The sequence below is a fragment of the Mchenga conophoros genome, linkage group LG11 (genome assembly GCF_057382185.1).
Source record: "Mchenga conophoros isolate Kocher_MC1m ecotype Shallow Benthic linkage group LG11, M_conophoros_male_GT1.1, whole genome shotgun sequence".
NCBI classification, from domain to species: Eukaryota; Metazoa; Chordata; class Actinopteri; order Cichliformes; family Cichlidae; genus Mchenga; species Mchenga conophoros.
The window spans coordinates 19,345,109-19,370,452 of NC_140536.1; the positions used below are offsets into that span (position 1 = coordinate 19,345,109).

Consider the following 25,344-nt stretch of genomic DNA (forward strand, 5'->3'; position numbering starts at 1 on the left):
CTGAGTTATCTCTGAATTAAGCATCTGCACAGCTATAAAATATTTAAAAACTGAATTCTAAGTTTTCTGGTAACATTGTGAAAGCAAGAATAAATCCGAAGAGAAACACAGTGTATTTCAAGAATTTAAATACTTGTTGCCATGGCTGTCAGGCACTTAAGAGTCATTTTACTCCATTCAGAACTCACTTGAATAAACAAAGACTTTTTTTCTGAAATTAGATTCAGCTCTCACCCTGGAAGTCAGCCTTGTCTGGTCCATTACCAACCATTAGGCTGGATGGATGAACCACGATCTCCCTGCGGCTCCCCAGGCGGGCCTGCACTTCCCTCGAGCCCCCGCCGTGCTCTAACCGCAGGGTAAACATGTTGTCATAGCGACTGAGGCTGACCAGGACCCACTGCCCGACATCCACCCGCTGGCCGGGAAGCCGCAAAGCGTGAGCGCCGTCACCAAGGTTGGCACGTACTGAGATGTGACCCTCTGTGATCTGAGACAGAGAAGAACATAAACCTTCGAAAAAAAGCTGCTGCTCGGGGATTTAAATTCTCGCAACAAAATCTGTCATGTGGGGAAGTAAAAACTGCCACCCATTGAAAATGCATTCATTATCTAAAAATGGTGCAGTAAAAGTGCAGTATTTGATAAAATGGTTAAATGTTCTTTAAGAAAAAGTGAGATTATCTTGATAAGTGGATGCTGTTTAAACTGTGATATAAGCAGGCTTATTTTTGAGGATAGCTATCATGTGAAAGGTTAGTCATTGTTGTTCTACAGGTGGACTGACCTCCAGTACGATGTATTCATTGGTCTCCCGGGACGTCACAGACAGCAGGGTCCCTGAGGTGGCTCTGGTTCGGACGAGCAGCTGAATGTTTGTGCGTCGGGAGATGCCGCCTCCTCTGAGCTGAAAGCGCACCACACTGCCCGAATCGAAGGAGAACTCTGGCATGGCTGAGGGGGGAGGAACATATAAATGTTTAAATTGTTTCACACAAAAGGACGAACTTGAACTATTAATCTTCTTTGCAGACTGAAAACAAAACATGTACACATAAGGAGGTAATTGTTTTTCACAGACTGTTTGGCCTGACTGCTCTCAGTCAGATCTAACAGGTACAACACTGACTGCTTCAGCAGCTTAATAATTGTGACATCCACAGCAGGATGTCACAATTATTAAGCTGACCACAGAGCCCTGGAAAAGGAGTCAGACTCTCTGTGTGTGCTATTTTAGGCTGACGGGCTTTCTTTGCTCCGAAGTTTCACAGCTTTTATGAAGGTTTCTAAAATTTCCAAGGTCCATAGATCTAATTCTGTATTCCCAAAACTAAAGATTTAAAAGAGGAAACTGCACTGATATGGACTGAAACGCTCTGACCCTCACCCCTGTCACACTTGTGCCCCGTGTATCCAGCGTGGCACTCGCAGCTGAACGAGCCCCAGTCTGCGAGGCAGGTTGCGTGAATCCCACATGAGGGTCCCGCCGCCGTTACGCACACGCCGTCTGTGAGCTTACAACCTGGGGTGCTGTCCACACTCTCACCGGGAGATGCCAAATCATACACCTAAGGGACAACAAAAGAAAGGAGGGAGATGATTATTTGTTGAAAAAAAATATTTACACAAATTTTCTTTTATATCCAGCAAACTTTCGTCACATGCTTTACAAAGGAACCCAGTGCTGCCTCTGGTCATGTGATCCAGGCTGCGCACACAGCCAAGTATAGATCAGAGAAGTTTTTTTTTTGTTTGTTTTTTTTTAAAAATTCTACCGTTTTCCTTCTTTATATCTGAAATAGAACAAAGACCAAATTTGACATGCACTGAATTTCTAAATGTGCCCATTCTTTCTGGTTGGCAGCCATTTTCGTGCTGTGTCAATCTACCTTAATGCATGAGCTACAAAAATGTGTTTTGAATTTTTCTGAGGGAATCAAGAAACCAGCTTTGATTACAGAACAAAGAAAAGCATGTAAGGCGGGGGGTTCTGTTTCTGTCTCTTTTAAGGTTTTAAAAGCCTCTTTCTACTGTCATAAAAATTTGGCTTTGAAAAGTGAAACTAAAGGGGTTCCTCCTCAATGGAGCATGAATGTGCTCAGCAAACCTCCCACAGTTCCTCACACAATATTTCTTCTACATAAAAAACAAAAACAAAAAGACCCCAATTGCTTCCTAATGGTGGCGCCAGTTGAGTCATTGTATCAACACTGTAATTGATCATTTTTGAAACGTGATTTAAAAATGTTGGGCTGTATGTTGTTGATGCAGAGCTTTGAGCTTTGTGAAGCTGTGAGGCTTCAAGTGTGCTAATCTAGTTTAAAGTGGAGCTATTATGGGTTTCTTATCTTCTGTCATATACAGTTGGATCCATAATTTTTTGGACAATGATGCAATCTATTGTAATTTTGCATCTGTATATAACCCCACTGGATTTTAAACCAAACACTCAGGCTTTCAGCTTTATTTCAAGGGGAGTAAGAAAAAGTATATCTTTAACTGTGTAGGAATTACAGACTTTTTTTTTTTACATATACAAAGTCATACCAATTTCAGAGGCTAAAAATAATCAGATAGTTGACAAGCAGTCTGATAAGGCCAGCTCTCGGCTCTTGATGATGATTAATATTGTCATCTCAGGCCCACAGCTCTGGCTATGAGCACAGAATCTCCACCCACCTGATGTTCAAACCTTCTGTTTATAGAATCAGAATCAGAATCAGAATGGGTTTATTGCCAGATGTTGAGGTTTACAACATTAGGAATTTGCTGCGGAAGTAAACCAATGAGAAGAAAGCTGGCTTAAAGGAAGCGTGAGGAGCCAAAAGGGCTTCTTTCAGACAAATGATGAACCGAGGGGCTGTACCAGTTCCCAGCATTAGATAAATAAGGATTCATTTGAGCTGATTTGAGCAAAACTCGTCAAGCACCAAATAACAAAAAGATATAGCTCGAAATGAGCATAGAAAAAATATTTATGTCTATAAGTTTAAATTGATTTAATTTGAACTTGGTACAAAATAACAGCTAGAGGATGGAAAATACGCTGATACCTTCATGCTGGGTTATGCCAACTTACCATATTTAGAAAGAATAAATGTAGCCAAACCTTTAATTACTCACAGAGGACTTTTGATGCATGCTGAAGGCAACAATAGGCAGGTTTTCTCTCAAGATCAGTGTCTCTGCTTCTGTGGTTACTGCATGAGCTCACAAACTGGGGATCTTGTACATGTATATTTATTGATCTTGAATGTATGAAAACATTAAATAAACCCCATAGCACGGTTAGAACATATGACCTCTATGCTCACAGGGCACAGCTCCATCAAGCAGTCATCGCTTACAAACGCACGGTAAACTACAAACAGATCCTGGTTAACTGACACCTCCAGTGAGGTTGTAATCAAACAAAATGACTGCTTTGAATCACTTGCTGAGTTTGTGAGACTCCCCATTATCAGTCACTGCACTGTGTGGAGTCCTGCTTGACCTTTAGTGCAAGAGCACTGATATTGCCCACTGAAAGAAGTCCAGCACCCCTCTCACACTCTTCAGATTCACAATAAATTGCATACATGAGGTTAGAAAAGGAACCACTTTGCCATATTTGCCATATCTACCTTCCCTGTTTGGTGCATGTAGAAACAAAATCTTCAGTCTTCAATTAGAATTTGATACTTTATTAGAGTGCAAACACGACCACTGGAAGGTTAACCTTTAATTACCTTTAATACCTCATTATTATCACTATAAATCATTTTATGTGGCAGTGTTTTGCTAATTTAAAAAAAAAAAAAATTTAATACAAAAACTGTAACTCATCCACCATTTGAAGGCAGAGTTAATCTTACTCCTGTAAAATCAGAGCATTAGACTGAAGGAGGCATCCCCAAAACACAGGGGATTGCGGTTTGAATGAGGTGCCACAGTGACAGGCTGATGGTAACATACTTCCATATCTTCTTGTCTGAAAGCTGGTTGAAATCTTTCCAGGGGACTATTTTGGGATATTTGAGAAGTGACTGAGGTTTGCAGCAGTAAAGGAACCACAGCAACACGCTGAGCTTCATGAGGACGAGGGAGATTCTTTTCATTTATGTTACATTTTGGACTGTGATGTTGTTATGCTGGCCTTGGCTGAGGAGCCGAGCCTAGATCACCATCTGTCCAACCACCATCCCTGTGGTACTCACAGGCGCACAGATAAACACCATCACCATCCACCAAGGACTGCAAGTGAATACATGCATGAACAAACACAAACAGGTGCAGACCTGCAGACATTAAAACTGCATTTAAGAGCCAAGAAAAACACACACACACACAAAAAGCCTAATGATCTCTGGGATTAAAAACAATCATTTAAAGAGGCTTTAAACAGAGTATGGCTATTAAAATCTAATCATTTACATTAAGGCTTTTTGCCCCCCAAATTTCACACACACATTCATGTCCCCACAATAGGAACTCTACAAACCAGCATGCTCATATTGTAATATTACCTGACTGTCGACCACCAGGTTGCGGATGCAGCCAGTGAAACTGCGGTAATGTCTGTGAGGGGACATTTCCTTCACCCCTCCCAACTGCAGAGGCTGGAAAACATTCAGATATCTGAAGAGGAGAAGAAATAAGGAAGGGAGGAAAAGAAGTGGAGGATGACAGAAGAAGGGAAGAAAAACAGAAGTAGTCAGAGGATGAAAAGCAGAGTTGGGAGGATGATGTGAAAGAAGAAGATTCGGAAAAGGAAAAAAAAATAAGGATGAATTGAATGAAAACAAAAATAAAGGAAAAAAGAAAGCAAGAGAAAGGTAAATTGGGTTTTTCACAGCAAAGTTTTAGATTCTCTGTGTTAAATTTGTAAGTAAGCAGTGAAATCTGGGGTTGTTCTTACTTCTGATTTCCAGGTGTCTCTCCTGCAGCTCTACAGCTGGACTCATCTGTCTCCAACTCATTCACAGCCACCCCTCCACACTGGTCCAGGATCAGCTGGACAGCCTGAGGACAAACAGAATGCACACCGTTACCTCATGTAACTCACCTTTTCCTCCTATTTTACAAGTTTTTTGATTTCCTGTTCCTTTGTTTCTTTTTCATTATTTCCACCTATCCAGTCATCCTTCCATGCATCTGCTATACTGCAGATAAGTCTCACCTTTCCGTCACTGATGATGTCGAGGCGATGCCAGCGTCGGTCGGTGACAGTGGATTTGGGTGGAAACTGCAAAGTGAGTGTTCCTGATCCGTGGTTTATGCTCAGAGCTGGAACGCCGTTTCTCAACTCTGAATGGGGAGTTGAGAATATTATCTTTGTTTTCTCTTTTCCATCTCACGGTAAACACGCATACACACACACACACACACACACACACACACACACTACAGTGACCCGAATACAAAATCCCAACAGGCCTAAATAAATAATAAAGTCAAGTCTGTAAACATCAACATAACAAATGTGTAAAACAGGCTGGAAAATATGTTTAGAGCTCATAAAGTGAATTTTGAGGGCTGCCTTACTTAAGTTGATGTGTGCAGTAAAATTGAACACAGCTTTGGGTCATTTAATACCCACTATGACAAAAAAAATATTCGTTTCTTGTGTCTTAAAAGTTGACGCATGCCCTGACATCACTTCTCCTTATTGCTACGTAAGCTTCTGGATCCCATCAACAACTGCAGTAAGCCACTTTATCAATTTTCTCTGTGTGAATCTCCCAATATCCTTTCATCTGCTGCTGTAAAATGTGTGGGTTTGTGTCTATGTGTGTATGACCTGATCAACCTCATAGTCACAATATTGGACATGTAAGTGCAAAAACGCTTCAGAGAGATCAATCCTGCAACTATCTTTGATTTTCCCCTCCCCGGACCACTGCAGCAACAGCCTGGGTTCAATAATTACATAACTTTAATGCCACAAGATTATGCAAGAAGTGTTCGAAAGGCCATCTGCAGGCTAATCCATCAGCACCACATTAGGGCCACTGGGAGCTGACATTAGAGTTTATGAAGCTCCTCATCCACTGAGAAACTGTCTATACAGCAGCAGATTGATGAACGCTTTGTGTTTGCTGAAAAGCAGGACCGGCAGCATGTTCCCATCAGCACTGTGAGATTAGTATGATTGTTATAGAGCTAGGAAGTTAAAATAATTTGTCAGCTTTCAGCAAAAGGGTACTGAAGTTCAAGCAGAATGTGTTTGCTGCAGCAAATGAGCCACTCTCAGAGACTTCTGCAAGCATTGCAATAATCACCTCTGCTCCTCATTTTTCTAACGCTTTGTTGGTTAATAGATGATTCTTTTTATCTATATCATACCAAACCTAGCTGAAAACTACAATGACTAGCTGATAGTTTAAGAGTTGATAAATAAAATCAGAGCCATCTGTACACTGAAATGTGCTGTTAGCTTTGAATCACGACAATCTCTTTGCTGGACCAACATGGTGGTTGTGTGGTCCAAAGCTTATGTACCAAAGTGTTGCACGTTTATATTTTTTATTTTGCGTTAAACTGAAAAGTTAAAGGACATCACAGGTCCAGTAAATGAAATGCATTAGCCACATCAATCATCCCAGAGCACACACTAAACCTAATAATTTCAATTTAATTTGATCATTTTCAGCCTTTGTTCTCACAAACACCTTCCAGAGAATCGATTAGATAAAGAATTATATTTAGACAGTGGAATTCAAAAGCCTTTACAGTAACGATCGAATCTAACCTCAAATCCACATATGTCATATAACAGTTCTGACTTCAGAACATCTACAGTACAATGTGCCACTTACCAAGAACATGAAGTTATAAGCTTTATAAACATGGAAGAAAACCCATTAGATCAAAGGCCTTACTGTATAAACTGTGTTCTAATGTCACCTAGTGCATAATGGAGCTGTTGTATAGCTGCATGTAATCAGTGGTGCATTTTCTGATTCTTTGTTGGTTTTGTCACTAAGTCTTAAGATGCAAAGAACACCAACAGAAGGTTAGTAAGGGTGACTGTAAATCATTTATTTATTAGACTCAACACTGGCTCACACTTTCATGTGTGTTTTTGCAGCTATTTAAGAGCACCTTTACTGTCATACTGACATATTCAGGCCAAAATTTCTACTTCCTTCCAAGTGGCTAACTTGAACTGAAATTACTAGATCTAGCCTTATTAGTTTATTTGAAAATACTGACTGTTTGATCTTCATAGATCTTCCGAGTAGAACTCTTTGGATTTGTGTTTTCATTGAGTTTGACTCCAGAGCAAAGAAAGTTAAGATGTTAACTCTTAATCTACAAAGTAGAAGCTTTACACACGAGAGCCTCAGCGTGAAACTCACCAATGGCAATGAAGTCCTCCTGCTCCCCAGAGTGAACATTACCAAGCGGCCCGTTGTAGAGGAGCAGCCCATTGGCTGACTCAGCCAGGAACTCCAGGGAGATGTGGCTCTGATAGCAAGGTTTGATGGGAGGGAACCAGGCGTAACCCTGGCCGCCAAAGCTGTGTTTGGTCTGCTGACACTCGGGGCCGTCGTACATGGGAGGACACTTGCATCTGAGACAGAGAGTTAATCTACTTTATTTTCTAATTATATTATTTATTTTATTATATTTCTTATTAAAGACTTTTTACTGTCCATTAGTACTGCTGCAAAGCAAATTTCTTTTCTGACAGGTTCAAATGAACTGAGAGAGATCGACAGACAGAAAGATAAACAGAGACATAATCCACATTCAAGAAACCTTAATAGAAATGCTTAAAAAAATAATATAAATATATATTTGCCAGTGTTGATAAGTTGTTCAAGTGCAAGAAAAAGAAAGAGAGCAATGGAGAGTGAGTCATCTGTCAGATTTAGCAGCTGAAATGTTTCATCCAGTATCTCAACCATTAAAATCATGTGACAATTCAAAGTCAGCCAGCTTACTTTTAGCTGAAAATGAGGCTTTAGAGTGTTATTACTTTAAGAGAAATCTTCTGCCTCTCTTTCAAATGTTTGACAGATATACCTAGAGTTAACCACTGAACAAATACAAAATTTCTGCGAGCTTCACAAGGTGACTTTAACTGTTCAGGGCTTGAATCTGCCGCATACGACCGGCAAACTTCTAATCAGTACCGTCAGGTGAAAACTATGTAAACACAGAGCAGCCACTGAGAGAAAAGTAAGAAAAAGGTGATTCACAGTATCTCATTATAAAGAAAACTTTTCCTTCGATAACAAGTTTCAAAGACACAGCACTTTAGAGACTCTACTTGCTGCAATCAGATAAGTGCAACAGTTCAACCTCCAGGTAACTGAAGGTTGAACTGGATCCTGGATGCATTATCATATGAAGAATTATATGGAACATGCAAAGACCCCTCCTTGGCTTACACCTACCGGTATCCCAATGGTCCGTCCTGGCAGGTGCCCCCATTGAGGCATGGGTTGACGGGGTAAGCAGAACAGGACAGGTGGACTGCCTCACGGCCCCGACAGCCACATTGCGCAGTCAAAGAGGCCGCCAGTGACACCAGAGAGATGTTACCAGAGCTGAGAGCCACCGGTGCCTGGCTGAATGAAACCTCATTGCTGCAACCTCCAGACTGGCTGCAGTCTGTGTATGGGCAGTCATCCACACCCACCTGAGAGATGGACACGCCCAGAATGGCCTCCAGCTAAAGGTGATAAAAAAAGGAGTTAAGATACAAACAGAGGAACTTTCAAAATATGATAAGCTAAAAATAGAGACAAACTATTAGATTAGATTAGATTAGATTAGATAGAACTTTATTAATCCCTCGGGTGGGTTCCTCTGGGAAATTCGATTTCCAAAAAAGCACAGCACCGACAGAAGTTACAGAGTTACAGAATATTATATATATATATATATATATATATATATATATATACACACACACACACACACATATATATAAATACAGAGACAATATAAATAAAATATACGAAGGGGATAAATAGAATAAATAGGAATAGAAATAAAAAGGAATAAAAATAAAAATACAAGTGAATTGCACATTTCAAGTATTGAGTCTATTGCACCGTTGACTATTTACAAAAGTATTGCACAAAAGGTATTGCACAGTGAGGTGAAGAGGCACTACAGCTTAGTTGTTCCCCCCTCCTTTGTCCTCCTGTTTCCCCTCCCTCTCCCCTCCAGAGAGGAGTTAAACAGTCTGATGGCGTGTGGGACAAAGGAGTTTTTAAGTCTGTTAGTTCTTGTCTTGGGGAGAAGCAACCTGTCACTGAACAGACTCTTCTGGTTGTTAATGGCCGTGTGCAGAGGATGTCTGGCATTGTCCAAAATGTCCATCAGATGTCCGGAGATGGACCCCAGAAAAGGAGGATGCTCTGAGGGACTGTTATGACACCACAGACTGGGATGTGCTCCTGAGCCCACATGGTGAGGACATAGAGGGGGCGACACACTGTCTTACAGACTACCTCAACTTTTGTGTGGACACGGTCGCCCCTGCTAAGACGGTACGGTGTTATCCTAATAACAAACTATATAATGAAACAAAAAACTAATGAGGGAAAGTAAAACAATGTTGAAACAAAGTAAAAATAGCATAGAGCAAAACGGAACCTCAGCTCAATCAAAGATAGATAACTCGAGATTTTGCTGAATAAACTGAAGAAACACTGCAAAAATGGGACAAAACTTCTCTGCAATGATCTGAAGGACTGAAAACAATCACTGGTAAATTTGGTTTTATAAATCACTGAAACATGAAGTGTACTTAGTTTTTCATGGAACAAAAACCTGTGAAAACAATTGACTGTAGAATATTTTGATATAGACAGGAGTTCACGATCAGCTCAAAGAGTGTACTGACCAGGTTCTGTGGCCCTTAAACCAAACCCAAATCAACAAGTCTCCATCAGTGTGCTCCACAATTGATATGAGGTGTTTGTGTTGATATCCTGTGTTTGTTTTTTGTCAAATGCGGTACTGTGCATTATTGCCAAACCCTGCCTTTGGTCATCTGTCCAAGAGGCTTGTCTTTTGTGTAGATGCAACTTTTCAAAACTAAACTGCGCTACCATGTTCTTTTCAGAAAGAGGTTTTCACTTGGAAAGCCTGACAAACAAGCCATATTTGTTCAATCTTTTTATAACGTTACTGTCATGAACTTGAACATTTAACATTCTACCCAAGGCTGTGAAGTCTCAGATGTAGTTCTTGTAGTTTCTCTGAACATTTCAGAGCCTGACCCTAGGGAAGATTTTTTGGGATTCCTGCTGCTAGGAAGATTGTGGCACTGTCTTAATACACACCTATAACACACCTTCTGTAGTTTCATTTGCTTCTGCAAGTGTAGCGATTTCTAAAAGAAACAATAAATGTGTACTTAGTTTTTTATAGGACTGCTCAGGTGAAAACTTTATTTTCCACATTGTAGGATTGTAGGTATCCTCGAAACTAGGATAAGCTTGGCTAACCAAAACTAAAACAACCATGAAGCTAAAATTTAAGCTGGCGTTTGGTCCAAACCCATGGACCAAGGTTTCATACCTTGGCATTTTTTGTCTTTGATTAAACTGATGAGTCCAATTCAGTTAGGTATAAAGCTGACCTATGATTAAGCAGAGGAAACAAAACTAAAGCTGAAATGAAGATAAAAAATGGCACACAACTAATTAAAAATCAAATATAAGCCCATCAAGACAGATTAAGTACTGTGTCGTTAAACTTCAAATAAGACTAAGTACTGTGTGTGAAATGAGTGAAACTAAAACTAGCATGGGGGGAAAGCAAACTCAAACTAACAGCATTGAAGTCATGAGCTCTGTTTGAACATATTAGAGAATTTCAGAGAATGACAGGAAACGTCTTTGATCTGATGTCTACCTGCATCAGTGAAATCTGAATTTACTCTATTTCCCTTACTGTTATTTATGCACTTTGGTGTTTCTCTGTCATTTTCCCTTCCTCTTAAAGTTTTGCTGTCATTTGCTTTCCGTTGCCAAATTCACTCGCTTCCCTGCTTGTCATCCTGATTCTTTTCTCTCGTTTTGTTACTTTTTTGGAGGGGGGGGTAGGGGGTGAGAGGTTTTCATCAGAGTCCCTCAGGGTTTCCTGTCTCTCTCCAACTGTGTGTATTTCTTTTTTTGGAGTTTAGCTGTTCAGCTGACACTCTCATCCACTGTGACTTACACTCCCCAGGCACGGCTTTAGATTTTGGCTCCAGAGCCAGTTTCAACATCGTCTTTTTTCGTGATGACTTTGTATCTCTCTGACATTTTTGTTCTAAATCAGCCAAGACACTTTTCCTCTTAACCCTGAGATAATTAAAGACGTACCTTTCATCTTCAGCATTTGATGGAAGTTATTTTAAATCATGCTGTGTTATTTATACTTTAACAAATTTTTATTGTTGTAGGTGCTGATTAGGCTTTTGAGCCAAGCTGCATTAAAGCTGGAGATGTGCTAACTATCTGTGTCTTGACACTTTGACAGGATTTATGTTAGCTTCAATATTTGAACAATATCTGCATCTCTGGTAATATGAAGGCTTTTCTAAACACACAATGTGTAGTTTGTTTTGCAGTTATGCCTTAACATGAGCATTATGCACAAAGTAAAACTAAAACACTGCTAATACCCTGCTGTAGAAGGCAACAGTGTAGAAAATTTGTATACTTCAAGAAAATCATCAAGACACCCCGACAGCTATGTAACCAAAGTGGGAAGGAATTATGTACTTATGTGTTATACTTCTACAACTAAGCCTAGTTAATCAGCAGTAATGCCACCAGGCAATTATTTAAACCTTGATTGAAATGAACTTTACTTTCAGGATATTAAAAAAAAAGTGTATTTATTGCATAAACAGTCACAATATGATAATAAAACACATGCAATAAGGTGTTAAAGGTTGTTTTTCTCATCTTCCTTTCAGCTTCCTTTGACTGTTTTGTTTTTCTCTTATACTGTCTCTGGTGTTATGTATTTATTCCCAGTGCTGTAGTGTTTCTGTGTATATTATCAGTATTATTAAACACTATTATTTAATCATTGAGTGAAATAGCTTTCTGGTGTAATTTCCTGCACTGTTTCCTTCATGTGAGCATATGTACAGTAATATTGATTCACTTTATCCCCCAGCATATAGCTACCCCTTCTTGAGGCTGAACCAGATGTTTCTTCCTGCTAAAAGTTTTTTTTTCCCCTCCCCACTGTTACCAAATGCTTCTTTATACAGGTTCGTCTGAGTGTTGGGGTTTATCTATATTATTTTTGGGTCTTTACAATATAAAGTGCCTTGAGGCGACTGTGGTTGTGATTTGGCGATGTATAAATAAAAGTGAATCGAATTAAACAGAACCAGAATTAACTGAACTGAATCGAGCTGTGTGTATAAACTGATATCTGTACAGACATGTATTACGACAATACATTACACATTTCTGTAGCTATCTTTTGCTCCATTGTCAGTAATATTAGATGGTTTTGTTTTAGTAATATACTTCTCAGTTTTTGCTCATATTTTGGTTTTATTGGCCACTTGGAAGCAGAAGTAAAACTAAATACAAATTATGAACCCCATAGTGCATATAGTAACTGAAGATGTTAATGTGAACTGCAGTTATATTACAGTATGCTACAAATCTCTCTTTCTCCTAATAGATTTATTCACATTATTGCTTTGCCAGTGTCATAACTTTTATGCAGTCTTTTAAACAAGACGTCAGCTGAGCGACAGCTGACAGTTAGATATTTGATCTAGCTCGGCTGTCTATGTTTGCGCAAGTGTGTTTATTTAATATGCATATTTATATGATTCACCAACTGCCATCATCTGCCTGCCTGTCACAGAAATGAGATCAGAAGCAGCTCCCAATGCTTTAATGGTATATTTTCATGTAAAAGTATACAAGTGTGTACATATGCACGCAAGTATGTGCGTGCATATGTGGGTGTATCACTGAAGAGAGACATGCTGAAGCAACATGTCCACATATTAATGTATGATCAATTTTTCACTTTTCCTGGCATGTGGGTGTGCATGAGTGTGAAATAGTTTACACTTTGCGTTAAATGTCTCTGCCTGTTGAACTGCACATATGAATATGTGAATGTAACATGTAATTGAGTGTAATTAATGCATCATTAATCCTATGGCTGAAGATGTAAACTGGATGGCTCATTTTTCCCGTCAGTTCACCACGTTTACGTTTTCACACTTCACCTTGCTTCACTTTATTTAGCTTTTGCACAATTATCTGTTTGCTTGTTGGATTGGGGCACTTCCTCTTTGATTTTCCCGACCGAAGAGAAAGTAAGTTCCTGAGATTTCCAGTAACAAAAATCACAAATTAGCCTTTGAAGGTTTTGGATTAAATAACTGGTTTTTAACTTACAAAGAAAAATGTAAATAATGGATTTTTATTAAACATCAAAAATGTGCTCAAGAAATGCCACCTTTCAACTGAAACACTAGAGAGAGTGGAAAAAATGCCAAAAAGTATAATAATTTAACATAATTTATATTCCTACATTTAAATAGTTTAAAGTGTATTTTCCAGACTCTAAGTCTTTCCTCACCTTGGCCTTGTTTGCTGCCACGTAGCCGTGCAGTTTCTCAGCCTTGTAGTAGGGAGAGCCGTGGGCAGCAAACCAAACATTAAGCGCCCTCCCACCATGTTTGCTGGCATCACCCACAGAGAAGATCTGGACGTTTTCCGGCAAAGTCTGCAGGAGTTCAGCCAACGTCAGACCCAGACGGGAAAAGCGACTCTTCTCACCTCCACCACTACTACTGAAAAACTCCTCCACTGTCAGGTCTGGAAGAAGAAGAAGGAGGGGAGGAGAACAGATTTGTTTACTAGCTTCAAAAATCACCATGGGAAATTAGAGGCAGCATAAAAAGCAGCGGACAGACAGAAATATCCTGATACTACAAGTTGAATGAAAAGGTGAATAAAACAGAAGGAAAAAAGGGAAGAGACAAGAAAGTCTGAAGAGATGGAGCTGAAAATAAACAGCAGGGAACACAAGAGATGATAGAAGAAGAGGAGCAGGGAGTTATTTCCAATATTGCGTCTGTGTGCCAATGCTGATGGAGCCTGATCGAGCTGATAGCCCTGAAACTGAGACCCTGAAGCACTGTGCCACATCGACAGTCACAGGAGGGTGTAAATGTGCGTCTTGTGTCAGTGCGCTGAGATGTTGTTAAGTCATTTCCATGACTAACAACTGTTTTGTTTGAGGTTAACAAGTGTATTTTCATATTTTAACAATCTGACATCTTCACTTTGGGACTCACTGCTCAGGCGGATGGAGGCAGCACGCTGCAAGGCAACGTGGTGCAGCTCTGTGACGTCTACTTGGGCGGTGGAGGTGACGTCTGGCCAGGTGTTGTCGGATACACGAACCTGCAGGTGGTATGAGCCGGGAGGAGTTCCCTCCCTAATACTGAGCTGACCTGAGCTCTGGTTCAGACTGAACAACCTGAGAGAGCGAAAGAAAGATTAGTTTGACTTATTTTCTGTTGCTGCTTAGAATTATATTTGTTAAAATACATCATATCTGCTTCTTTCTTGCATAAGAAGCGGGTGCTATTTTCAGTCCCAGCAAAAAAAGTGTGTGTACCGTTTCGGATTTTTGATTTATGTATGTTACATAAATACTTATGTCTGGATTTCCAAAAAAAAGCAGTGCAGAAATACACTTTATTAACCTCTTCCACTCTGGAGGTCTGTTTGCAAGGAACCATTTATTATCTGTCTATTAAGGGTATGATGGATAGGTTGGATATTATAATTGTTGAGCAGAATTCCTGCTGCAGAAAATGCATTAGTTCAAGGACTTATTGTTATAAGGCAAATACAAATTCAGACATTTCAGCTGTTCCTCGTGCTTGGAAAACCAAACACATTCATAAAGTTCCCAGTGAAATCTTCAATCCGGATAAAATCTTTCTCAGATGGGATTTGTCAGATCAAACTCTGACCAGATGGAGGTCAGCTGTTGAACATGGATCCAGGCCGGTGGGGGGGACTCTTGATCTGGAAAACTCTGGCAATCTCTGCTCTGCTGCACTACAGAGTGGATCCCAAACCTTGTGGAGAACATGTGCCGCTGGCTCATATTTAACCTCTTCACACTGAAGTGACCTTCAGAGCTCAGACTAGACCAATTAATTAAGCGTTACTGAACTGAGGCCAAAATGAGTCTGCGGACGGTGCTTGTGCTGCCGCTACAAAACAAGCTCTCATGTACCGTCTCCTGGAATACCGTCACGCTTGAGAGATTTCCAAACATGTCAAAGCACTTCACAGACAGGAAACAAATGAAAACATAGCATACCGATCAATTCCAAACAAATCGCTGTCTGCTGAGGCAGAATGCTGAGGTTTTCTGGTTATTTTGTGCGTTTTGTGATTTACTGAATGTCCCCAAATAGCACTTTTTTTTTTTTTAGCTTTGACATGTTTTTAGCCCAGCACGGTGGCACGGTGGTTAGCACTGTTGCCGCACAGCAAGAAGGTCCTGAGTTCAATTCCACCATCAGGCCGGGGCCTTTCTGTGTGGAGTTTGCATGTTCTCCCCGTGTTTGCGTGGGTTCTCTCCGAGTACTCCGGCTTCCTCCCACTGTCCAAATGGATGGATGTTTTTAGCCCCTCGGGCTCCTTCACCTTACCAGAACGCTTTTTCATATTTTCCCCTAGATTGTATCTTTTTATATGTAAATAACATTCAACCTAAAGCTGATCTATACTGTGAACAAACTGCTATCTGCTGTATGCTCTGATGAGGGGCGGCAGTTCAGGAGCATCTATGGTAATTCTCTCTCTCGTGGTTCCTTTGTTCTCGGCCATTTCTTGTCGTCTCTTGTCGTCCCTCTTTACAGGTATCTCATTAGAAGAAAAGGTGTCAGGGAGCGCAATCAGGCTCTCCTTTCAATGGGTCCGCGTGAAACCTTGCCCCATCAAACAAAATGAGTGCGCCCTCGCCGTGCTTCACTGGGAATTTTCAATACCGCTGGTTATGAAGTATTAATAGCACTGTTCCTGACAAGTCAGATCCCCTTTTCTATCTCTCGCCTTCCTGTCCTCTTCCCCTTCATTCTCTTTCACTCTTTCTTTGTTTCCCCCTTCAAACTGCCTGTTTCTCTGTCCCAATTTTCCTTTCTCCCCTTTGTCGCGCGGCACCTTTGTACTGTCTCTCCCTCTTTATTTTAAATCTGTCAGCTCCTGTGCAGCTCTTTTATTTTCTCTCTTTTTCTCTTGTGCATTTCTTGCTGCTGCGTGTCACATGAGAAGGGACACTTTAGCAGGGAATCTTTTCTGTATTAGTCCCAACACATCGTAAAACTACTTTACATCTGTCGTTCTCTGGATTCTTTCATCCAAAACTGGTCATAATATGCTCAACAGGAGTGTGTAGATTGGTCCAAATCACACTGTATATTGTGATATTGTGCATACATCTTTAATCCCAACAAAAAACATCGTCTTGTCATTCATGTTTTAATTGTTTCATTCCTTGTTCAGAGTTTCGTGAGCTGTATTCTACATTTACGTTGGTTTTCCAGTGGAAGGTGCAAACGGTACAATTTTACATTTTGGATATATTTTATAGTCTTATTGTGCAAATTAAAATCAAAAGGAACATCAGGTTTGCATTATTATTTAATTATGAGTAGTACGTTAACTAGATGAATAAACAAACAGATTTGAAATGTCACTGCTTACTTACGATATCGCACAACCACAATCCTAAGCTACAAAGGAATACATTGAAACTGCAGCCTGTCTGGAGTCATAAAAAATGCATTTGCCTGCCTAAAACAAAGCAGCATTTCCATTTGAGAACATTCAAAATGTTTAAAAGAACCAGCCTGTATCTGTTTCCATCTCTTCTCTTCATCATGAATCTCTTTCCTGTCCTCAAAGTGTTTACACGCATGATTCTCTGTGACTTAAGCTGAACTCCAGACAAGGTCCAGACGATCAGGTAAGGACATTATCTGAAGTTGCACTTCCTCACATTTAGAGCACTAAAGCAGATCATATCAGATGTGTTTGCACTGCTGGAAATTCTCATCTTGAGGACGATTACATGAAGATTTACTTTAAAGGGGTGAAGGGTGAAAAACTATTTAATGCTTGATCTAACTGCCATGAACGTTTGTGTTCTCACATATGCCTCAGCTGGGGAAGGACTAGAAAAGTTCAGGGCTGCAGTGCATGTGGGAAAATGGCCTTATTCAAATTTTTCTTCTACTTCTTTTCCTTCCTGTCTTTTCTTTGTTTTGTCTTTAATTGTGATTTAATTAAAAGAATCTTTCTCTATATTTTCAATATTATTGCCATACTTCTGACTTTATCTATATCTCCTTCTTTTTCTTTTTGCATTACTTAATTTATCCATCTGTGCTTTCACCTCCATCACTCTCTTTCTGCAAGTCACCTTTCAGGCATCTCAGAGTTTTCAGCTGATGAGATCAAAGTACCTGGTTGGTTTGCCTTCAAAACGGTACACTTTCTCACTCCAGTCATCAAGGTCGGGGGATTGAACTTGTCCGAGCACTGTCGTCTGGAGAATACCTGTCAGGAGGTGGGGAAAAAAAAAGAAACAAAAAAGTCCAAAAATGTATAAGCTTTGAGAGGAATTAGTTTTGAGCACAAAGGGTCCCTCCGGTACAATCCAAATATTAAGAGTGAAGGAAAAAAAGTAGAGGCTTCTTTAAGGAGATAAGGTGACGGGCAATGCCTCATTGGCACACACGGTCATGGTTTGACGGCACAGCAGTAATATGTTCACGCATTAGTTTCCCCCTCTTCCAAAAAAAGCTGAACACAGCTCTGTAATCTCTTTAGCCGTGAAATCAGCTGCCTTTTAAAAAATCCTCCTGTTTATGTGCTCATCAAACCCGGGACTTAAGCTGGTCTTAATTGTTTGCTTCATGGTATGTTGTTAAGGTACGTGATGGATTCATATTAGCAGGTTAATGCACTTTCATGTGGAAAGGCCCCCGAGAGGGAATCCACTAAAAATACATTACAGAATACCTTAGTTTTTCCAGCAAATTACAGAGGGCCGACAGATGGTATGAAACGCTAAATAAGTGATGTGGGCTGGAGCAGGAGGCTGTGAGCAGTCGACTGTGACAAGTACAGTTTTAACAACATGAGTGGAGAGCGCTCAGAAGGTGGTGGGAGGGCAACTCGTTCTCACTCCCAACACGTTACATACTGACGCTTGGTCAGGACCTGCAGGTGTCACATGTTAAAACATACTGGGTAACGCTTTAGTGTCATTTTTCAATATTGAAGGCAGTCTGGCGGACTTTAAAAAGTCCCTAAATGTCAGAAGGAGACAGCAAGAGACCATAATTAAATGTGCTCCGCTGTTGAAGGACGCATCAATATGGTGACCAAGAAAACTGAGGAGATGCTTGCTGCAAATGGGAGAAGTTTGACTTGTAATGTGTGGTTAATGCTGTGAAAGAGCATAAAACACAATCTGTTCCTAAACCTAAATAGTGACAGAACAAAAAGGCAGGCATCTCAGATTTGTTGTAAATGATAAATGGTGATATATAGCGCCTTTCTACCTCAAGTCTCATTTACCCAATCACACACATTCATACAGAGCTTAATCTATACCTAGCTTCCTAACATTCGCACACATACTCGCCCTTCGATGAATGCATCTGGGGCAACTTGGGGTTTAGCAACTTGCCTGAGGATAATTCGGCATGAGGCTGGAGAAGTTGGGGATCGACCGAGCTACCCTCCTGGTTGTAGTTGTGTGATTATGCCTTCTACCAGCTCAACTGCATCCTTATTTTTTTCTTATGTGGAAAAATGAAAGTACGGGTGAAGACCCTAAACACTGCACTGAAAAATGGCACTAAAGGGCCACTCAGTGCATTAAACGCTTGATGTGAGGAGATTTTTATGTGATAGGGTGGGATAATAGAGACCTAAAGGTTTAAAAAGAAACCATGCTGAATCCCTCAGAGTGACCAGGGAACTTTTAACTGGGACAATATAATATAATACATTATGTTCTGGGGTAAAGGCGTGTTCAAGCAATAGTACACCCAAACTTTCTCCAGTGGAGTGTAAAATACTAGACTGAACGGTGAGACTCTCATGAAAGAAAAATCCAAAACCAAATGAATGTCTAAATTTTGTGGATACAAACAGCACACATTTATTTAAACATCGTGTTTTCATCAATTTCCAGTTTTCAATCAGTTTTCATCAGTGTGCAGCTAGTTTACATTTATTTTACACTGGTTCACTTTGATGCCTCACTAAATCAGAGAAAAGCCTGGGGCCAGTTTCACAGTTTTTGCAGCTACTGTTCACACCACAAATGTTAGCAGCATTATGTTTCACAAATTACAGATAAATTTACAGACCCTACAGGGCTCTTGCATGCTTACTGTTTTTACAAATGAAAAGCATCGCGATGAACAAAAACACTTTGTTTTCGCAAATCACATTGTGCATTCGGCACATTTAGTGAAACATGCCCACGTTTAATTTTCTCTGTTCGGGGACAACAATGAGATCACTGAATGAAAATGTCATAGATGCAACAGATGAATAGTGGTGAACAATGAAAAACTTGCCGTCACATCTAAAATCAACCCTTTTTTTTGACACAACACGCTTCATGTGATCTGTGTGTAGTTTTATTTGATCATGGCCATGAAAAAAAAAACTTTTTTTTCACAGACTAGGACTTCAGAACCTATTTTCATAAACCTCAGCAAACTCTGTAGCTTTGATCATGGACATTTGGAACCAAATTATGTAATAATATATAGGTTTCATGGAGCTAGTCTCAAAAATTAAGCATTGGAAACCTCATTGAATTAGATAAAAACAAAACATACCTTCATAACTGTAGACAATAAAGTTGGTGTGTCCAGGTGAGTGGGGATGATCATTCCTGTCGCCGATCACAACTGTCAACGTGCTAGTAGAGCTCATTGGAGGAGAGCCGCTGTCAATCATGAGAATTGGGAGGCGGTACTCCTTCTGCCGCTCACGATCAAAAGCGCGGAGCGCGGTGATGGCTGCGCTTCCGTTCCGAAAGTCCGTCAGGTTAAAGTTGGTGGCGTCTGAGGTGAGCATCAGAAGCCGTATGGAAAATGGCCCACTGTTGGTGGAGGTGTCGCGATCGGTGGCATGAAGGAGCAAGGAGGTTTCATTCATTTTCACTGGCTGAGGTGCAGCTGTGTTCTCCCAAACAACAGGCTTGTAGGGGACCTCAAACTCTGGCCCGTTGTCGTTAACATCAAGTACAGTCACCACAACAATGGCAGTGCCAGTCAGGAGGGGACTCCCTGCATCTGTAGCCAAGACCATGATCCTGTGCTGTGAAATTTTCTCCCTGTCCAAAGAATCAGCAACTACAACCCAACCAGACTGGTCCACCAGGAACTGATTGTAGGGATCTGACTCTTTGGATATACTATAAGAGAAACGCCCATTTTGGCCAGAATCTAGATCAGAAGCTGTAACTTGAGCAACAATTGTCCCCACTGGCACATCTTCAGACATAGCTGGTGACTCATAGAATTGTGGAAAGAAGACAGGAGGATGGTCATTGGAGTCTTCCACTTGAATGAGACAATAGGCGAGGCTGAAGAAATCGGCATCTTCGGCCTTCAGGGTCAGATTGAAAGTCCTTTCGTTAGGCTTCTCAAAGTCAACTTTCTTCTTAAGTTTTATTACGCCACGTCGATTCACTTTGTCTGTCTCCACAAAGAACTTTCTGTTTTCATCACCACCTACAATGCTGAAGGTTACCACAGCATTCTCGCCCTCATCTCCATCTGTGGCAGAAACTACAAGAACCTCGCTATTCACCTCAAGGTCCTCAGTCACCTGATCAACACATAGAAGTAAGTGATCTATTTACATGCATCACTGGTAAAATAAATGTAAATGTTTAAAGAAGGTTAGCGAGGTTGACTCACCTGAGTATTGTAGAGTCTCTGAGTGAAGATGGGTGGATGGTCATTGACATCTGAAACCATAATGGTGGCTGTCCCTGTCCCTGCCAAACTCCCTCCATCACGGGCCTCCACCACTACCAGATACCGGTCCTCCATCTCCCTGTCCAGAGAGCGTAGTACTGTGTAGATGGTGCCCGTAGTGGCATTGATAGAGAACAGGTTGAGGTTGATCTCGTTGCGAATGTTCTTGATGATGCTGTATGTGAGCAAGGCATTCCTGCCCTCATTGGGGTCATCCAGATCCATGGCACGCATTTCCATGACGGATGTGTCTGCAGGTGAATTTTCAGGCACTTGACCAACAAAACAACCATCTACTTCCAGTGCTGGGCAGGGGAAGAAGGGAGCATTGTCATTGATGTCTCTGACTTCTAAAAGTACATCAGCAAATCCTGTGAGACCTGCCCCTCCCTCATCTGTGGCGAGGACAAGGAATCTCCAGGCAGGGCGCTCCTCGCGGTCCAGTCGACGTTGAGCATAGATTCGTCCAGTGCGCTCATCAATGGTAAACTCACCACCAGCACCCTGGCCATGGAGGGAATAGCGAAGAGCACTCTGGTCAGCTTCCTGATCGGGATCTGTAGCTGATACCTACAAAAATTACACAGAAATATAACAGTAAAATAAAATCTAAAATTCTCAAAACACTGAGTTTGTAGTTCAAATTAAAAATTAAAGATCAAGCTTGCTGTTTTAGTCACAGTGTTACTAGAAATTTCCAGGTGATATAAAGCACTGTGTAAATGTTTCCCCTGATTTCTTTCAAGGAGCCAGGCTTTCTGGAAATATTTTAAAGTGGTCTTAAGCAATAGTTCTCCAGGCTTTCTGCACACTGGCTGCTTCTTCACTCATTTTCAATCCACTTCTTGTACCTGATCATTTTCAGATGATTGTTTTTTTTTTCCTAAGCCAATGAATATTAGAATAGAATAGAATTAGAATTCAACTTTATTGTCATTGCACATGTCACAGGTACAGGGCAACGAAATGCCCTGTACCTGTGACATTTAAGCATAACAAAGCCCATCTATAACTCCATGGATGAACCAGTGTTGCATACACACATAACGGATAGCTTAGCAAAGAACTATCTTTGGGCACATTTTTTAACTAGCAGTCTGCAAAAACTGCAGGTTCTGTGATGGTTTGGGTTTGCATTTCAGTTACTGTTGTTGGGGATTTTGTCAAAATTTGTCAGAATTTTGAACGCAGAAAAACACCATCAGATTTTCATTTACACATTGCCTTCTAGCCTGTCTGATTGGAAATAGTTTCATTTTTCAGCATGGCAATGGTCGCAAAGTCACTGCCAGTGCAATAAAATATACCTAGATGGAAAAACAAACAATGGAATTTCCCCAGAGTCTGGAGCTCAACATTACTGAAGCAGAATAGAAGGCAGCCAACATCTAAAGAAGAGGTTTGAATGTCCTTGAAGAAGCCTGAAGACCACTTAAAGAAATGATGAGAAAGCTTGGCTAAGAGAGTTCAGGTTGTGTTGAAATATAAAGGTGGCCATACCACAATATCAATATTGTTAACATCACAGTATTACCAATACTAATGGTCCCTCACATTAATATCCTAAAGTATTATGTTGTTAAGCGTAAATAAACATATTCATTCCTAACTTTTTCATTTACCAGGAGCACATACTTTAACAGATACCATTATTGTTAACTGCTATGGTTTACCTTAAGGAACTGTTTTAAAATTTGATGTTTCACAGAGCCTTTGACAACCTGTTTCTGCACGAGATGACAAAATTTATGTCACCCAGATTCCTCTGGACACACAGATGCATGAACTGTATTCTGGGCTTTAAGCCAGATGCTGCATTTTATAACATCAGATCTTTATTCTAATTATTTGAAGTGCTTTTGTGTATGAAATGCTGACTAGTCCCCATTTTTAAATTGGAAAAGTGGAAAAAGGGCTGAAAATGTCTTCAGAATTAAAGCACGAAACTTATTGCAGACTTACTAATCAAGCTTTTGATGATGTTGAAAATAATTTTAAACTTAAAAAATTACAAATACATAAAAAATAATCATCAAAAAACACCAACTGAACATTTCCTTGTTAAAAAAGTGGCTTCATTATAGAAGGACTGCAGCAAAAGTTAATCGCAAGCTGTCACATTTGTCGTCGCAAGTCCATTCAATAACATTTTTTTTCTTTAAAGAAACAGTTTTTTTTATTGTTCTTTTATACATCAGGCAGTTTCTTATTAAAAAAGCTGAACTGCTTGTTCATTATGTACAAATGTGAAGCCCAACAAATAGGACACGAGGCAGGGAGCTGATTGCAGCAGCTGCCCCTGCACAAGGGGACTTGCCAACACAGGAATAAACATTTCTCAGTTGCTTTGTCCTGTTTGCTTAATTAACCAGCCTTCCTGCTATCTCTCTGAACAAGGGGACAAGAGCAGCAGAAACGAGACGAGCTCTCACATCTGTCAAGGAGACACACAATGCAATTAAAAGTTAATAGACACAGACAAAAGCAAGAAAAAGTACACTTTTACCCTTTCTCTTCCTCTTTTCTCACCAGAGGGTTTGTTTACAGAAGGCTTTGAAGTCATCCCCCCTTCCTCCCTTCCCCAGCCACCTCCCCCATGTGGGTTCTTTGCATTTCTTGACAACGTGATGCAGGTACACAATATTGAAGATGAGCAGCCGCGGCACCGCAGAGCAGGCTGCTGCGCAGGTGAAGTCAAAAAATATTCATTTCAAATTGGATTTTCCCCTCTGTTCGCTATCTGCTGAATTATATTTGAGGGCAAGGGCTGAAAGTGGCGGGCATTGAGGGAGGCCCTGGTCGCCGCGTAGCAGAAAAAACTATCGAGAGCGTTAGAGAGGAACCAAACGCACATCAAATCAATTCCAGCAGGCGAGGGGAAGTAGGCCCAGGTTGAGGGCTTGGTGACACATGCCTCTCTGACAGAGATTACTTCCCTGGCCTCCCAGACGCGCTTCCACCTTTTTAATCTGATTTAGCTTGGCGGCACATGCATATTACTGTGAATTACCGGTGATAGGTGTGACGAAATGAAAGCCACAGGAGGAGGAGGCTGACTCTGACTTTTCTGAAGCAACTTTTCAAATGGCAGGCAGTTCCTGTCAGGAGGTTTTGGTTGGTTAAACACTGGCGCCTCTGTCAGCTAATATTGTGCTAACCAATTTCATACATGTGCGATGTGTTAGTATGTGGTCACTTGATCTCAGGTAGGTTTTTGCTCCAGGCTAATACAGCTCGATGTTCCTAATGTAACAAACACAATTAGGTTTGTTTCCAGTACATCTGATACATTTTCACATATTGTTCATATAAACACTAACATTTTCACAATAAACTCCTTTATCTTAAAGGTATGTTTGGGAGGTGCTACTTTCTCAAGTTTATATGTTAAACAGTTTCATCTGGACTGAGTGGACATGTGATCAGTGCTTAAGGCTAGAGGCTAAAGCTAATGGCTAACAGTTACAAAAAAAATGAAAACATGCCATCAATCCATCCATTCATGTGTTTTGTAGTTACGCTGTATATGGTCATAAATTGACTAATCCATTATTTTGTTGTGTGAAAAGAGTAAAAACTTGGCACTTATTAGTAGTGGAAAACAAAGAGAACTTAGCTTAGTCTGGCTCTATTTGGGGTTCTTGGCTGAGCTCAGCTCTGTTTATGGGAGTTTCCTAAGAGCAGCCAATCAAATTCAGCTTAAACCGTTTGTAAGAATTTGAAAAAGACAATGCTGTGAGTGTGACTCCTTTTAGCAGTTGCTCTGTCTGTTGCATTGCAAAAGTCATAAAAATTCCCGCTAAGCATCACCAGAAAAGGAAATGTCAAATTCTTAAGAACATAAATTGCTGTTTAATTATATATGATTTTGTATAATTTTTTACGACGCGACTAAAACTTGAAAAACCGCATTGTCTATTCTAATGTCAGTGTTTTAAAATCACAACTGAGTTGATTATAGTGAACATAATCCGATCTAAAATGACTAATAAGAGTCCTTTAAGTAACTTTTAATACGACACAAACAGATTCGCTAACCTCTAGGATGAAAACAGGAAGCTGGGTGAGTTCTTCCATCACAGCAGCGTGATACTCGGTCTGGCTAAAAACTGGTGCCTCATCGTTGCGATTTACCACCTGAACGACCACCAGTGTCTCGTTCTCCCACTTCCCGTCTGAGGCCACCAGCCGGAGCTCGTAGCGCTGCTCCATCTCATAGTCAAGAGGTTGAGCCACAAAGATGGTGCCCACTTCAGGTTCCACGTCGAAGGTGCCCATGGTGTTTCCTGATGTGATCTGGTAGCGCAGCTTGGCATTAGCACCTG

General features: G+C 40.6%; 1 protein-coding gene across 1 annotated transcript in view; it reads right to left on the reverse strand.

The window, feature by feature from the left end:
- The window catches only part of LOC146563938 (neural-cadherin), a 154,900-nt gene that overhangs the window by 10,753 nt on the left and 118,803 nt on the right, over positions 1 to 25,344 (reverse strand). The window contains exons 17-30 of the mRNA XM_085291324.1: positions 25,058 to 25,341; positions 20,960 to 21,589; positions 19,871 to 20,867; positions 17,471 to 17,564; positions 14,279 to 14,463; positions 13,558 to 13,796; positions 8,385 to 8,662; positions 7,341 to 7,555; positions 5,159 to 5,286; positions 4,898 to 5,001; positions 4,506 to 4,617; positions 1,388 to 1,568; positions 788 to 954; positions 235 to 490 (exon numbers count right to left, since the gene is read on the reverse strand). Coding sequence (XP_085147450.1) covers positions 235 to 490; positions 788 to 954; positions 1,388 to 1,568; positions 4,506 to 4,617; positions 4,898 to 5,001; positions 5,159 to 5,286; positions 7,341 to 7,555; positions 8,385 to 8,662; positions 13,558 to 13,796; positions 14,279 to 14,463; positions 17,471 to 17,564; positions 19,871 to 20,867; positions 20,960 to 21,589; positions 25,058 to 25,341 — 3,870 coding nt within the window. The remainder of the gene's footprint in view (positions 1 to 234; positions 491 to 787; positions 955 to 1,387; positions 1,569 to 4,505; positions 4,618 to 4,897; positions 5,002 to 5,158; positions 5,287 to 7,340; positions 7,556 to 8,384; positions 8,663 to 13,557; positions 13,797 to 14,278; positions 14,464 to 17,470; positions 17,565 to 19,870; positions 20,868 to 20,959; positions 21,590 to 25,057; positions 25,342 to 25,344) is intronic.